This window comes from Bactrocera dorsalis, chromosome 4, assembly GCF_023373825.1.
Source record: "Bactrocera dorsalis isolate Fly_Bdor chromosome 4, ASM2337382v1, whole genome shotgun sequence".
Lineage (NCBI taxonomy): Eukaryota > Metazoa > Arthropoda > Insecta > Diptera > Tephritidae > Bactrocera > Bactrocera dorsalis.
Window position 1 is genome coordinate 18,585,016 of NC_064306.1, and position 17,132 is coordinate 18,602,147.

General features: G+C 35.6%; 2 protein-coding genes across 3 annotated transcripts in view; one reads left to right on the forward strand and one right to left on the reverse strand.

Annotated features, from left to right (window-relative positions):
• LOC125778137 (uncharacterized) overlaps positions 1–17,132 on the forward strand; it is a 598,414-nt gene that overhangs the window by 27,378 nt on the left and 553,904 nt on the right. The window lies entirely within an intron of this gene.
• LOC105226807 (structural maintenance of chromosomes protein 3) overlaps positions 8,384–17,132 on the reverse strand; it is an 89,785-nt gene continuing 81,036 nt past the window's right edge. For both annotated transcript variants that reach the window (XM_049454608.1, XM_049454609.1), the window contains one exon: positions 8,384–8,775. In XM_049454608.1, coding sequence (XP_049310565.1) covers positions 8,563–8,775 — 213 coding nt within the window. In that variant the 3' untranslated portion in view covers positions 8,384–8,562. The remainder of the gene's footprint in view (positions 8,776–17,132) is intronic.

The following is a 17,132-nucleotide window of genomic DNA, read 5'->3' on the forward strand; positions in this document are numbered from 1 at the left end:
TACTCACGCATTTCGGCCTCTTTCTTTTTCTGTCTACAAATGCGTCTCGCTTCCCTCTTCAACTCTCGGTATCTATCCCATCCCGCACGTGTTGTGGTCGATCGTAACGTTGCGAGGTAGGCAGCCTGTTTTCTCTCCGCTGCGACACGGCACTCCTCGTCGTACCAGCTGTTCTTTTGCACCTTCCGAAAACCAATGGTTTCGGTTGCAGCTGTACGTAAGGAGTTTGAAATGCCGTCCCACAGTTCCCTTATACCGAGTTGTTGACGAGTGCTCTCAGAGAGCAGGAGTGCAAGCCGAGTAGAAAATCGCTCGGCTGTCTGTTGTGATTGCAGCTTCTCGACGTCGAACCTTCCTTGTGTTTGTTGGCGTGCGTTTTTTGCTGCACAGAGGCGGGTGCGAATCTTAGCTGCAACAAGATAGTGGTCCGAGTCGATGTTAGGACCTCGGAGCGCACGCACATCTAAAACACTGGAGACGTGTCTTCCGTCTATCACAACATGATCGATCTGGTTGGTAGTTTTTCGATCCGGAGACAGCCAGGTAGCTTGATGAATCTTCTTATGCTGGAATCTAGTACTACAGATAACCATATTTCGGGCCCCGGCGAAGTCGATCAGCCTCAACCCATTTGGGGATGTTTCCTCGTGGAGACTGAATTTACCGACCGTAGTGCCAAAGATACCTTCTTTGCCCACCCTGGCGTTAAAGTCGTCAAGCACGATTTTGACATCGTGGCGGGGGCAGCTCTCATAAGCGAGCTCCAAGCGCTCATAAAAGTCATCTTTGGTCACATCGTCCTTCTCTTCTGTCGGGGCGTGGGCGCAAATCAGCGATATGTTGAAGAACCTCGCTTTGATGCGGATTGTGGCTAGACGTTCATTCACCGGAGTGAATGATAGTACTCGGCGACGGAGTCTCTCTCCCACCACGAATCCAACACCAAACTTGCGCTCCTTTATATGGCCACTGTAGTAAATGCCACAAGGACCTACTCGTCTTTGTCCTTGTCCCGTCCATCGCATTTCTTGGACGGCGGTGATGTCAGCCTTTATTTTCACGAGGACATCAACCAGCTGGGCAGCGGCACCTTCCCAATTAAGGGACCGGACATTCCAGGTGCATGCCCTCAATTCGTAGTCCTTATTTCGTTTTCCATGGTCGTCATCAAAAGGGGGGTCTCTCATCCGAGGCTGGTTGTTGCTATTCGCTGGGGTTGTTTTTTTTACGTGGCGGGTCCCAAACCCAGCGCACAACCCTATGTAGGGGATATTTCGCCTTCTCACGTTAGCTCGCCTTCAAACGGATGTTCTTAGGCTACCCAGAGGATACTTGGTCAAAGACCGGAAGTCGTGAGCTGCTTGAGTCATATGTAAAAGAATCGTTTCTGGCCACTCCCAAGTGAATGGCGATCAGAGAACTTTCCTCACTTGCGTGAACTTCTACATATGACTCCATCCTCCTTTTACAAAAAAAAAATAATTTGACCGTATATTTATACCACAGGGTATGCGTCATGGACCAATTGACGTGCTTTGACCCAGAGAAGATACAGCTGCTGGCGTGCGCCGATGTTATTGATGTCGTTGGCTTCAACTATCGCGCCGTTAACTCTGCTTTCTCCAGACGAGAAAAGTAAACGAAACGTATGGCTCTGGTTGTGAACGGTGCTAAATATCTCATGTCATCATTAAACAGACGGTCATCGCATTCGCGAGTAGGCTCACAGGCAAGTAGAGCAGAAGAATAATTAATGAAAAACGTTTCTTTTGAAATCTGTTGACCGCCATTATTAAGTTGCAGTTTAAAATCTACATTTTTTTTATTTGGAACTTAGAAGTGAGCTTATCGAGATTTGACGGCAGCAAATGCGGCGATAATTATCTGGAAATCCAATTTTGTGGCTAATTATGCCTCAAAGCACGGCGTACAAGAGTCCTGCAATTCTGCCATGTGACGAGCACGATCGACTAAAATTTTTGATCCTTGCAACACCACTTGCAACAGAAACAGGTATAGTTCAAAATATTCTCAAAACGATTCAAATATTTAGGATTCGTAATTTTTGAGCGTTGATGTCATTCAAACCCTTCTTGTCGGAGCCAAAAACTATTTGAAAAGCGGATATAAAATTCAGTATTTCGAATTTAAATTCAGTTTTTATTTATATGTATATGTATTGAAATTCGGTTTTACTATAAAAAAAATGTTTTAAGTCGAAAAATATCAAAACAAAATCAAAATTAAACGAAAAAGCCAAGGCTAATAAAAAACAGTTCAGAAAAAGATTGCGTACAAAAGTAAGAAACAATTTTTTTAGTATCACAAAATTAAGTAAACTAATGGTTAATAACCATTTATGTTTACATGGCCAAGTTTTTGTGCACTTTGCTTTAAATTTGCCTTTAAAATATCAAAGTACAACCTCTTATCCATAATACTATAGATCAATAAATTCTAGATTACCTACAGCACCACTCGCAATACACCCCCACACCATAACTTTATGTCAACAGCAGAACTTTTTTACGCACGTCAACAGGAACACACCCGGGTATGTACATAGGTTTTGTATGGCAAATGGCATGCCGTTATAACCCGGCAGGTACACATTCAACTAATCGCTTGCGATTCAGTTTTTTTTTACTAATATCCTCACACATTTGCGTCATATCGATAATATACGTATGCATGTGTTAAAAATGGTCATGGTTAAAAAACACTAGCTTACATTTCTACACAGGCAACCTTGATATAGTTTAACAAATATACATACATACAAGTGTACATATTTTCTGGATTATTAAGGGTCGTTGATGATGTGGTTAGTACTTATTGTTTTGTGTTTATAAGGATTACTTTAGGTTGCAAACATAAAAACTCAGGCAAAAGTACTGCACATCTCTGAAAAAATCGCTCGTACCTGCGTTAATCACTTGCGCTAAAAAGTATAAAATATGGTTTACCAGTATTACGGATTTTATCATGCACGTATGATTCGAAGTGAAAGGACGTTTCTGTTTATTTGGTGGAAATAAAAAAATAAAATCAAAGTGAAATGGCAGATGGTGAATGGCTTACTCCACGACAACTAAGCGCACTTTCGTACGAAGAACAGCAAGCATATATTCGTCAAACGCTTGAAGAGAGCCAAGAAGAAATAAGTGACCACGATTCAGTAGTTGGTGACGAGGCTTTAGATGAATGTGTAGGTGATATTGGTGGTGATGACTCAGACTTAGAAGAGCCCACGTTACCAGAATATGACTCAGAGGACGACAGTGATTCTGATGAAGAACTTGAAGATGCACCAATTGAAACTGGGGAATATTTTACTGCCAGAGATGGTAATGTTTGGTCTTCGATACAACCACAACCTGTAAGATTCCATACGCACAACATTCTAAGAAGTGCACAATCTGGACCAGTACGGGCAACGCAAGGTTTGACCATTTCAGAAACGTTCAAATTGATAATGTCAGACGAAATATGCGACATAATTATTCGTGAATGAAATCGAAAGGCAAGGCAATTCTTTGATGATGACAATGCAAAACATCCAACAAGAGAACCGAGATCATGGATTCCCATAACAGAAAGTGAATTTGATGCATATTTGAGTGTACTTTTGCTAAGTGGTGTTACACATTCTGGTTACGTGCATACGAAAGATTTGTGGAATACTAAATCACATCCATTATATCGTGCTGCAATGAGTGTACGACGATTTTGGGAAATTAGCCGCTTCATTCGTTTTGATAATGGAAACACACGCCAGCAACGCAAACAAACTGACAAAGCAGCAGCAATATCGGACGTTTTTTTGATGCTAAACAGCTGTCTTCGTAGATATTACGTGGCAGGAGCCAACGTCACCGTAGATGAACAATTGTATGCTTATCGTGGTGGAACTGACGTGAAAGAAACGTTGATGAAAGAATAGTCAAAGATTTATGTATCAACCTTTTTGATGGAAGTGGAAGAAATATTGTATGTGACAACTTTTTCACTAGCTACAACTTGGCAAAATCTTTGATGATAGACAATAATTTATCTATATTGGGTACTTGCAACAAAAGGCGTACATTCGTGCCAGCAGCATTTGCCAACCCCAAGGGACGTGAGGCTGAATCGTCAATGTTTGGGTTCTATAATCACGTTACGATGTGCTCGTACGTACCCAAGAAAAACAAGGCAGTTGTATTATTGTCCACTTCTCATTATACAACAGAAACGTCCGGTCCTAAGAAGAAGCCATTACTTATATTGGACTGCAACAAAAACAAAGGTGGAGTTGATAGCATGGACATGTGCTTGTCCGAATATAGTACCAAGCGGCGCACAAATAGATGGCCTTTGGCTTTCTTTTATAATATTGTGGACGTTGCTGCGTTTGCTGCATACATAATATACGTTGACAACAACACTCACCTGAAGTCATATACAAGCCGCCGTAGGATGTTTCTCCTTCAGCTAAGTGAGCAACTATTAGAGATGAGCGATATTGCGATTTTTCGTGATTTCAGTGATTGCTATTTTTAAATCACTGTGATTTTATATTGCTATTGCGATCGCAACTAAGTCGACGTTAAAACGGAGACCTTTTGTTGTTGTTGTAGCGGCAGATTCTGCCGATTTGACAGTGTTTGGCCGAATACAAGTCCGGGTCCCATCCAGTTACGTACATCCGACTGTCGTGGGAACGACTGAACCTTTTGTCGTTATTGGCGGTAAATTCTCTTTTGGTTCCTGTAATTCGAGTCAAGTTTTTACGCCTTTCTTTTCACTACATTTTCGCAAATGTTGGAGCGGTTCGGCTACCTGAAACTTAGAGCTTATTGCATAGTTCATTTGTATGTTGGTATGATCCGCTTTTAATATTTTCAAAGAAAAACTATAAACTCCATAATCCATCAGAATGTTTTGAATACTCGCTAATAATATTTTCAAGACCAAATTAATAACGGGGGTTTCTTAATCTTTGGAAAAATATTAAAAACCCGTAATTTTTTTATTCCATATTTTTTCTGAAATTAATTAGTTACAATTCTTGTTTTCAACACAAAAAGCTTTCAAATTTGGTTTTAACAATAAGTAAAATTAAAAATTTTATTAAAACAAATTAAAACATTCCATTTTGATTATATTTCATCTACCACTTCACTTCTTTTCCTTGATACATTTCCTGCCATTATTAAAAATTATAAGAACGTTACACTCAAAACTTCAAACCGCTATGACGCATAATAGCATATACGATATATACAATACCCTGAAGAAAGTTGTTACTTTTCTGCTATTTGCTATTGTGATCGTAATTCACAGGTTCGAACTGCTATCGTAAATCACAGGTTCGAACTGCGATCGCAATCACTGGTTCGAACCGCGATCACAGGTTCGAACTGCTATCGTAAATCACAGGTTCGAACTGCGATCGCAATCACTGGTTCGAACTGCGATCACAGTTTCGAACTGCGATCGCAATTGCAGTTCATAGAAGCGAACTGCTATTTATAAAAAGTGATCGCAGTTGCGATTTGCGATTTTTCAATCACAGTGAAAAAATCACCGGTAGTGAAATATCGCTCATCACTAGCAACTATGCAAGCCAGAAATAGAGCGAAGGGCGAATAACAGCAGAATATCCAGAGTTTTTTCAACGCGCAACGCCATCGAAGCCAAGATAGGTAGGCCCATCCGAGTTGTGGATGCTGGAGCACATGAAGCGGAGGAGCGTGATAGTACGGGACGCCTAAAAGTAAAGGGGAATTGCTACATCTGCTCCAAACGACCCTACTCGTAAAGCATGCACATTATGCAACAAACCAGTGTCCGCAGAGCATTCCAAAGACTTGCCGCAATGCGATAGATGTAATTGAATTTCAATAATTTTAAATTTTTTCGTAGTTTTTTTTTAATATTTTTTTATAAGTATTTTATAATTTATAATAATTTTTATGCCATAAGTATTTTTTTCACTCAAAATAAACTATACTTTTCAAATATTATCATATTTGCTTGCGTTTTACTATACATATGGTATGGTATACCCAGGTATGTATGCTGTTGACGTAAGGGTGCAACTGTGTAAATGGGCTTTATCTACCAAACTGATGATCCAATCCTAACCAAAATTGAGACTATTGCGTAAAACAGTTTTCGCTAGGATATCACGAAATTTCAAGTCGATCCGATTATACAGTTCAGAGCTACAGCGTTTTGAAAACGCAAAACATATCCAGGTATGTTGCCGTTGACTTAAGGGATAACACCACCGCCGCCGTGCTTCACCTGTATCTTGCTTTCTCCACGTCAATTTACGTCCTTTTACTCCAAATATGCAAAATTTGCTTTCATCAGAAAATACCACGTTTTCCCAAAACTCAGGTGGCTTATTAATGTGTTCATTTGCAAAGGCGATTCGCTTTTGTCTATTTACAAGCGATATGTAAGGCTTCCTTCGTTCAACTTGACTACGATATCCGCTTTTTTTTAGAATTTTACATACAGTATCGCTGCAGATAGATTTATTAAACCTTTCTTTGACATCTTTCGCTATTTGGGAAGACTTAAGTTGAGGATTTTGCTGTATTTCTTTAATAATGTACCGCTCTTCTCGGTAACTGAGCTTAGAAGGACGTCTATAACGATGCATTGCAACAGCTTTTGATTTGTAATTACAAATCACTCTTTGAATAGAAGAGTGAGTTCTACCTACAGTTGTGCCGATTTCTCGCAAAGTTTTGCCTTCTTTCCATAATTTAACGATTCAGGGGTCTTGTGGAATCTGATAGTTGTCGGAATCAGAATTGAAACCGATCAAAAAAAGCAGTAGGTGTCATGAATTCAGATATTATTGGTTTGATATTCGAAACAGAATTTGTATCGGTTTTGGGTGTCACGGAAACCAATTTTATCGGTTTTGCTGTCAGAAACAAATCAAGAAGATAGTCGCACACGGATTTGAAATGTAAGTTAAGAAATCAAATTATTTTATTATTTGGAAGTAATTTATCTTTACTTTTATAGGGGAAAACATAAGCATAAAACACAAAATGTCTCAATTATTGAATTTTTGAAAAAAAATGCAGATATTTAAGTGGGGAGCCTGAATTAGAGGCTTGAAATCGATTTTTTGGGGCATTTGTCGGACGACAGGCAGTATGCAGAACACAATTTCTATTGAAAAAAAATTCAAAAAGATTACTTTTTGTTAATAACTTAGTATGTTCTATGTAGTTAAACTAAGAAAATTTCCAAAAAAGTGTAAAATTCTAAAAAAATTAAAATTTGATTTCGTTGAATTTCGTTTTTGACCAAACAAATTTAACATTATGTTGTTTAAACATAGGTTCAAACTTAACTTTTCTTATTTTTTTTTGGTTAAGATAATAAACTTTGCCCCAATTCCATACGACGTCTATCCTGCGCTCATATATCTGCTTCTAAAGCAGGCTCCCCCCTTAAAGAAGATTTACAAAACGTAATTTAACACCCAAATGCGTTTTTATTCATTTGATAAGTGTTAACTCTTAAAATCTTTCTTTAATTCGGAACTCATTACAAACTGTAGTATGATTGCTTCCAAATGTATTCATTTGCTAGTTTCGTCACATTAGTAGACAGCTGATTCGAATATTGGTTTTATGTTCGAAAAGACAAAATCCAATCAGACACCATTGAAAATCAGAATTGGTTTGCAATTCTGACAGCTAAGCAATTCTGTCTTGGATTCCACAACACCCCTGAGTAATTCCCTTTCACCAGAACTAGTTGTTTTCCTCTTACCAGCCATTTATTAAATGTGTCGAGTGTTAATCAAAATTGTCGTAGGAACATTAATTACGCTTAAATAAATACTTTCTTTCACCGTTTCGGCTGAATTTGTAATGTCGGAATTCCCTTTTAAAAATGTGTACGCAAACTTTTTCTGCGCCTGAGAAGGCTATATTTTGAAAAATTAATCGATAACATCGATGTTGCCATATGATTTTTAAACAAAAAAGGATTAAGTTAAGCTCTTGAATATTACATTTAAGATTCTAAATAAAGAAATGTAATAATATTAATTTTAATATGAAAAATGGACATTACAAAGTCATAGCTGACTGTGTACATACGCAAACTTTTTCTGACTAGTGTATATATGTCGATGGGGGCATTGATATCTAGAAGAACCAAGTTTCGTTCATTGATGGACTGAGGAATTCTAAGTCATATGGAAACCATTAAAACGTACTGCAATTTGCTCAAATATTTCAAATTTGGCTTGATGGCATTGATTTGTGCTTCGTATTAGAAAAACATTGAAGTGAAGAACGCGATTTATCGGTAATCACAACGTTTAAAAAATGTTCGAATTAATAATCTATCAAAATCATACTAATTTATCTGGTCGGATCTGACGAGAAGCCAACGTTTTTTATTTAATAAAGCTAAATAAATAATCTTAAATGTTCAAATCAGCAATCCAAGTATTAAAAACAACTTTTAGATACATGCTAGCTTTCAATTATACTTAAAATATAGTATTTTATTGATAAAACGAGTAATTCACAAAATCTAAGCATGAGTGTTATCATCCTCGACAAAATCTTTTGCTTGTTCCTTGGTAACGCAATCTATATGACTGACCTTGTTTCTAAATCGAACTCCATAAAATTTATGAGCATTTTCAAGTAGCTCAGGTCTAAATGTAGTAGTTATAAATTGAGCCTGATCACTTAATTCATGTATCATATCAGCCACGGCTTTTCTATGTTGAGCATCAAGTGCCTAAAAAATAAAAGAAAAAAACAATGAAGCGTATTTTTGTAGAATTACGTCCTAATGTCTAACAAATATTATTATATAAGTACATTTAAAACCAAACCAAGCATTGTTGTGAGCCGAAATCTGTTAATGTCAACCAACCAAGCAAGTAGAAGATATTATGTAAATACCATACTTTATAATCAGCAGCTGTTTCTTTAATAATTAACAAGTTTGTGCTATAAAATATCAACTTATGTGTATACCTTATTAAAATAGCTATATGTATGTACAATTTTTTTTTCATTAGATTTCGTATTTGCATATAACAGCATACTTTTTGAGAATGCGTTTTTTCGTTTGTGTTCATTCGCAATGATTTACTTTTATTCATTCACGTTATTCATAGGTGGGCATATTAGGCCTCAGTGGCATTTTACACCGTTAGGGCACGCGAGTTACATACATATATAGTTCCACAAACAACAATATGTAATGGAAACTCCAACGTAGACGAAATAATAAGAAAATACTTAAATCAACCCAACTGTACAGTACTGTATAAAACATTTATTTATTTGTTGGTTTGATTTAAATTGAAATGCACTATCACTACAACAAACAATCCTAAACAAAGAACTATCAAAACAACATTGAGTTTGAATACCACAACAACCTTATCTTAAAACAAAACAAATGTATCTAAGCAAACAATATATACTACATACTTATATGTAAACAAACCTAAACAAATAATATAATCGGTATCTAAACAAACTATCAACTAGTAATAAGTAAACATACTAGTTAGTATAAATAGAAGTAAGAACCATGTAATAAGTTAGTCTTAAGATTCACTTGAATAAAGGAAGAAGTAACAGCCTAAGCTTGTATTTTAATTCAACCTTATTTCATATAATTGGCGCAGTCACGGAGTTGTGTTTCTTAAGAAATACAATAAAATTTTACCTATCGCGAAAGTGAATAAAATAATAAACTTTTAAAGTGAAATTTAAATAAAATCAAATTAAATTAAAATAAAACGTAAAAATAAGTGACATTAAAAACGCAGACGCAGTATTTCAAAGTTGTGAGAAAATATAAAAAAAAAAATGTATTTGTGGAAATCAAAACACGGATAAAATAAAACATGAGCCACTTCGACGCCAACAGGAACCTTGACGAAAGGGATGGACAAAGCAGCAATCAACAACAACAAATGGAACAAATGGCAAATGTCATTAGGCAACAAGAGGAAGCAATTAACCAAATGAGGCTTCAATTCGAGAACGAGATGCAGACACAATCATTATTAAACACGAAAGAGCTGTTACAACAATTTAGACAGCTGAGGTGTTTGGACGAGGGGCATAATATAATGGCGTTTATAAAATCAGTGGAAACCATCAGCAACTTATCTCCATAAAACAACCAACTATTGATAAACCTGGCGATGAAAATAATAGCTAATGAAAAGATCCTGGGAGATGCAGGAAGACACATACAAAACGTAAAATACAAGAACTAGGCGACAAGAACTAGGCGACAACCCAACATGGCAACAAAATTAAAACTAAATTAATACAACAAGGAAGACCAAAGACAATATATGGCGACATCTTTAACAAATGCAGAAATATAAAAGTAAGTAATTTAAGAGAATTATTTAATTATTTTCAAAAGGCTAAATTTGAGATAAATTAAATCTATTTATTTGATGAGGATAAGCCTTATATTTATAAGCCAGATAGGGTAGATATAGATACAGGATCAACTACAAGCATTTTATAAGAAGGGATATTATTGGGAAATTATCCCAAAATAAGAATGAAATATGCTATAAAATAACTATATATACTACTGTGCCCAAAAAATAACATTTGAATTTAAACTGCGCGCGTCGAAGGATTTGGAGAATTATTTTTTTTTAGGTTGGTAGTACTGTCAGTCACATTTATGTATGTCAAATTTCATGTCAAAATATTCATTAGTGTTTGAGATACGTGTCGTTTTGTGAGCTGCTAAAAGTGAGTTTTTCGTTTTTTGCGACGTCGAAATTTGTTGAGCAAAGAATTTGCATTAAATTTTGTTTACGGAATCAATTTTCTGCTGCGGATACGTTGAGGATGGTGCAGAAAGCCTTTGGTGATGAGGCTATGTCTAAAAAAATGTTTACAAATGGTATAGTGAGTTCCAAGCCGGCCGTGAACGTGTCGAAGACGAAGAGCGTCCAGAGCGACCATCAACCTCAACCGACGAAGCTCACGTTCAACAAATCAAAGATTTGGTGTTGAAAAACCTTCGATTAACAATTAGAGACCTTGCTGATGAAGTTGGCATATCGAAAGACTCAGCCAATACCATTTTGAAGGATGTTTTGGGCCTCAAGCGCGTCAAATCTCGACTGGTACCGAAAACATTGAATTTTTTGGAAAAAAGGCGTCGCGTTGAAGTGTATGAAACGATGCTTTCCGACTACCAAGGTGTCATGAAATGCATTATAACTGGCGATGAGACTTGGATCTATGCTTACGACCCCGAAACAACCGATCAATCGAGCGAATATCGTGCCAAAAGAGAGTCGAGACCAAAAAAAAATCGCGCCAAAGTCGCTCAAAAATCAAGGTCATGTTGATTATCGTGGTGTTGTGCATTATGAATTCCTTTCAACCGGTCAAACAGTCAACAAGGAATATTATTTGAACGTTATGCGTCGTTTGCGTAACGCTATCCGCCTAAAAAGGTCGGAATTGTGGAAAGACAAATCTTGGTTTTTACCCCACGATAATGCACCATCTCATACTGCCCTCGTAATTCGTGATCATTTCGCCAAAAACTCAACCCAAATCGTTTCGCAACCTCCATATTCACCTGATCTGGCGCCGTGCGACTTCTGGCTGTTCACCAAGCTCAAAAGACCGCTCCGGGGACACCGTTTTTATACGATAGAGGAGATTCAAGCCGCAGCGAAGACGGAACTGAAGGCCATCCCGGAAAGTGACTACAACCAGTGTTTCGAAGATTGGAAAATCCATTGGCATAAGTGCATTGCATCGGGAGGGGATTACTTTGAAGGGGATGAAATTGATTTGGAAGAATAAATGAAGAATTTTCAAAATAAATACAATGTCACCTTATTTTAAAAGTGTAGTAAGAAAACTATTTCCAAAAGAATTTGGATGCTTTGGCACCCTTAAGTGGAAACTATTGAACTTTTCAAACACAAAATTTTCAAGTATAATAGGGCAAAATTTCTTAAAACCTTTACAAGCAAAAATTAATTGTGCGGAAAACTACGTTGAAATTTTAAAAAATAAAATTTGTTTCGAAGAATTTAATTATTCCCAATACATAGAAAATGTTTGCAATTTGGAACATACTAAACAAAATTATCTAAAAGATAAATTCAATTTTTCCCATTTGAATAAAGAAGAACATCAAGCAACCTTAAGGCTGCTCAATGACTTCGAAGACCTTTTCTTTAAAGGAGATAAATTATCATGCAGCAATGAGGTACAGCATGAAATTATAACAACAAATTATAAGCCTTTATACTCCAAAATTTATAGATATCCTCAAATTCATGAAGAAGAAATAAAACGCCAAATTGAAGAAATGCTACAACAGAAAATAATTAAAGAAAGCAATTCACCCTACAATAGTCCCTTATGGATTGTAGAGAAAAAAGTAGACAATTACGGGAAAAAGAAATATAGAATTGTCATCGGCTACAGAAAATTAAACCAATTTACCTTAGATGACAAATTTCCAATTCCAAACTTAAATTCAATCCTACACAAACTAGGTAGATCACAGTACTTCACCACCCTGGATTTAGCCAAAGGTTTTCACCAAATCTCAGTTAGAGAGGAAGACAGAAGAAAAGCCGCCTTCTCAACACCATTTGGACATTACGAATTTATTCGAATGCCATTTGGATTAAAAAATGCTCCATCAACTTTTCTAAGATTGATGAATAGAGTCCTTAAAGAACATATTAATAAAATATGCGTCGTATATATGGACGATATTTTATTATTTGGCACTTCTTTAGAAGAACATTTAACTAATTTAAAGCAAATATTTGAAGCCCTAAGGCTAGCAAAGTTATAAATACAAGTGGACAAATGTGAATTTCTCAAGAAAGAAACTCATTTTTTGGGCCACATTTTAACATTAGAAGGAATTAAGCCAAATCCAGCCAAAGTTAAAATCATACAAAACTAACTGTTTGATTTATGGTGTCAAACATTGGCCTCAAAAAAGAACTTCTCATTCCTTACCACTGGTGGGGGGAAATGAAACGTCTTATCTCGAGGGAGGATATATTCATTCTAATTTTTATTAAGTAAAGGGTGATTTTTTAAGAGCTTGATAACTTTTTTTAAAAAAAAAACGCATAAAATTTGCAAAATCTCATCGGTTCTTTATTTGAAACGTTAGATTGGTTCATGACATTTACTTTTTGAAGATAATTTCATTTAAATGTTGACCGCGGCTGCGTCTTAGGTGGTCCATTCGGAAAGTCCAATTTTGGGCAACTTTTTCGAGCATTTCGGCCGGAATAGCCCGAATTTCTTCGGAAATGTTGTCTTCCAAAGCTGGAATAGTTGCTGGCTTATTTCTGTAGACTTTAGACTTGACGTAGCCCCACAAAAAATAGTCTAAAGGCGTTAAATCGCATGATCTTGGTGGCCAACTTACGGGTCCATTTCTTGAGATGAATTGTTGTCCGAAGTTTTCCCTCAAAATGGCCATAGAATCGCGAGCTGTGTGGCATGTAGCGCCATCTTGTTGAAACCACATGTCAACCAAGTTCAGTTCTTCCATTTTTGGCAACAAAAAGTTTGTTAGCATCGAACGATAGCGATCGCCATTCACCGTAACGTTGCGTCCAACAGCATCTTTGAAAAAATACGGTCCAATGATTCCACCAGCGTACAAACCACACCATACAGTGCATTTTTCGGGATGCATGGGCAGTTCTTGAACGGCTTCTGGTTGCTCTTCACCCCAAATGCGGCAATTTTGCTTATTTACGTAGCCATTCAACCAGAAATGAGCCTCATCGCTGAACAAAATTTGTCGATAAAAAAGCGGATTTTCTGCCAACTTTTCTAGGGCCCATTCACTGAAAATTCGACGTTGTGGCAGATCGTTCGGCTTCAGTTCTTGCACGAGCTGTATTTTATACGGTTTTACACCAAGATCTTTGCGTAAAATCTTCCATGTGGTCGAATAACACAAACCCAATTGCTGCGAACGGCGACAAATCGACATTTCACGGTCTTCAGCCACACTCTCAGAAACAGACGCAATATTCTCTTCTGTACGCACTGTACGCATTCGTGTGGTTGGTTTAATGTCCAATAAAGTAAACTGAGTGCGAAACTTGGTCACAATCGCATTAATTGTTTGCTCACTTGGTCGATTATGTAGACCATAAATCGGACGTAAAGCGCGAAACACATTTCGAACCGAACACTGATTTTGGTAATAAAATTCAATGATTTGCAAGCGTTGCTCGTTAGTAAGTCTATTCATGATGAAATGTCAAAGCATACTGAGCATCTTTCTCTTTGACACCATGTCTGAAATCCCACGTGATCTGTCAAATACTAATGCATGAAAATCCTAACCTCAAAAAAATCACCCGTTATTTTCTATGCTTATACACAAATTTTAAAACTATCTTAAATAACTAAATATATGTGTATGTGTGTATGTTAGTATGTATTGCAGCATATTGTTTATTGCTGCTTAACATGTTTTATGCTGCATGGGGTAGTTTTTAAGTGTACAATTTAATACATGTGTGTGTGTTATCTCTTCTGTAAATGTATGATGTGTGTCCCATGCATTTTTATTATTATTCGATGCATTGCTTGTAAATGCATTATGTATATATGTATGTATGTATGTATATTAATATATAAATAGATATTTCTATTTAGTAGAATTTCGGCTTTGCTGATAAGTAAGCATGTTCAATGATATTTGAACACTTACACATACCTAATACCACAAAAAGAATAAAATCATTTTTAGGAATTACAAGATTTTATAGGAAATTTATTAAGGATTATGCAGAAATTTCACATCCTATGACGCAATATCTAAAAAAAAGGACTAAACAATAAATATTTACAACCCACAATTTATTGCAGCGTTTGAAAAATTAAAGGATATAGTTACAAATTCACCTATGTTACGATATCCTAATTTTAATAAACAATTTAGGATTACAACTGATGGTAGTAATTTCGCAATAGGAGCAGTTCTGTATCAAGATGGTCACCACATTGCATATGTATCAAGCACACTGAATAATCATGAAACAAATTATGCTACTATCGAAAAAGAACTCTTAGCGATAGTATGGGCCGTGAAATATTTTTAGGCCTTATGTCTTTGGTAGGCAATTTGATTTGGAATGCGACCACCAACCATTGAAATGGCTAATGACAAAATACTCCGGAAAGGACATAAGTCCAAGACTTCAAAGATGGTTAGTGAGTTTGGGCGAATATAATTTTTCCATAGAATACATTAAAGGGAAAAACAATTATATAGCAGACTTTTTGAGCAGAATAAGAAATAACGAAATTATTTCTCACATAGAAATTTTCCAAGGGGATGAAGGTAGCAGCATGTCAGTAGAAGCAGAAACTTTCCATTCACAAGAAGAAAATTCAGGATTTGAAATTCCAATATTAGATACAATTGTTAACAGGTTTAAAATGCAAATAATAATAATAAAGGAGAAACAAACCGCCGTCGAATCTATATTTAATTACAAACGAATTTATATTGATCAAAGAGATAGAAGAAAATGGAATAAGAGACATTATTAGAAGGGAAATATGTAGAGGAAAAGTAGGTATAAATTTGCATCTTAGCGATCATGAATATTATAAAGTACATAAAATTATTGAAGAAGAATTTACATCTAATCTTAACGTGAAATTTGTCAAATGTTGTTATTTAGCAAAAGACGTTAACAACGAAGAAGAATTAAGAAAACAAATTGCATTATTTCATTAAAATGAAAGTGGTCACTGTGGAATCATAGCCCCTTACGAAAAATTAAAGAATAAATTATATAATCCTCATATTAAAGAGCAAATACATGGGGTAATAAATAATTACGATATATGTTCAGCGGCAAATATGATCGAAATCCTATAGAACACAAATTTTTCATTACTGAAACACCCAAAACTACTAATGAAATAATTCATGTTGATACCTACGTAAATAGCAAACATTCGTTTATCGTCTTCATAGATAAATTTTCAAAACATGCTACATGTCTACCACGTACGGACAGGAATAGCAGAACCATTGTAAGTCAATTACAACAATTTTTATCCATAAAAAGAAAGGTAAAGAAATCGGTGTTCGACAACGAATTTAGAGCTCAAAATATTGAAGAGTTTTTAAAAAGAGAGGGAATACAATACCACATAACTAAACCGAATAGTCACACTGGAAATAGTGATGTGGAAAGATTAAATAATACAATCACAGAAAAAATTCGGACTCTAAATCTTGAGCATTATTTACCAATTACCCAACAAATTTTTAAAGCTATCACATACTACAATGATACTTATCACAGCACAATTAAATGCACCACAATAGAAGCACAAAATAGAATAATAGATCACGCAATAATTTATGATAGGCTCTATAAAATTAAACAATTAAAAATAAATAAAGCAAATATGAATAGGGAAGAATATTCAGAAACTAGACAAGAAGGATTTATAAAACACTATAAAAATGTAAGACATGAAGAGGCACCAAAGTTTAAGAAAAAACCCTTACAAGAAATTCACACCACTAACATAAAAAGACCTACCAAATTTGGCAACAAATTATCGAACATCTATATTAAAATAAATCATTAATTTAAATTTGCAGGTAATAATGTGGATATTATTACTAATCTCATCATCTTTAGTAAGAGGTAATTTAATCACTAAAAAAATAACACAAACTAACGGATACATAGAAATTTATAATAATAATCCGATTAATCCGATTTAATTTTACATAAAGTAGATATTCAAGAAACAAAAAATCTACTCGCATCAATGAAAGATAACTTAGATATTTTTTGTGAAAGGCAAAGAAATTATATAATAAATCAAGTAGATATACTCATAAGTAAGCTAAAAACAATAACACCTACAAGTAGACAAAAAAGGGGACGTAGTAGGCAATGCATGTAAATATCTTTTTGGTACAATGGATAATACTGCCCAAGAAGATATCACCAACCACCATAACACAGTCGATTCTAACTTACATAATTCTATAACAGAATTAAATCAGCAAATAAAAATTAACAGTCACTTTAACTCAACAATACAGCT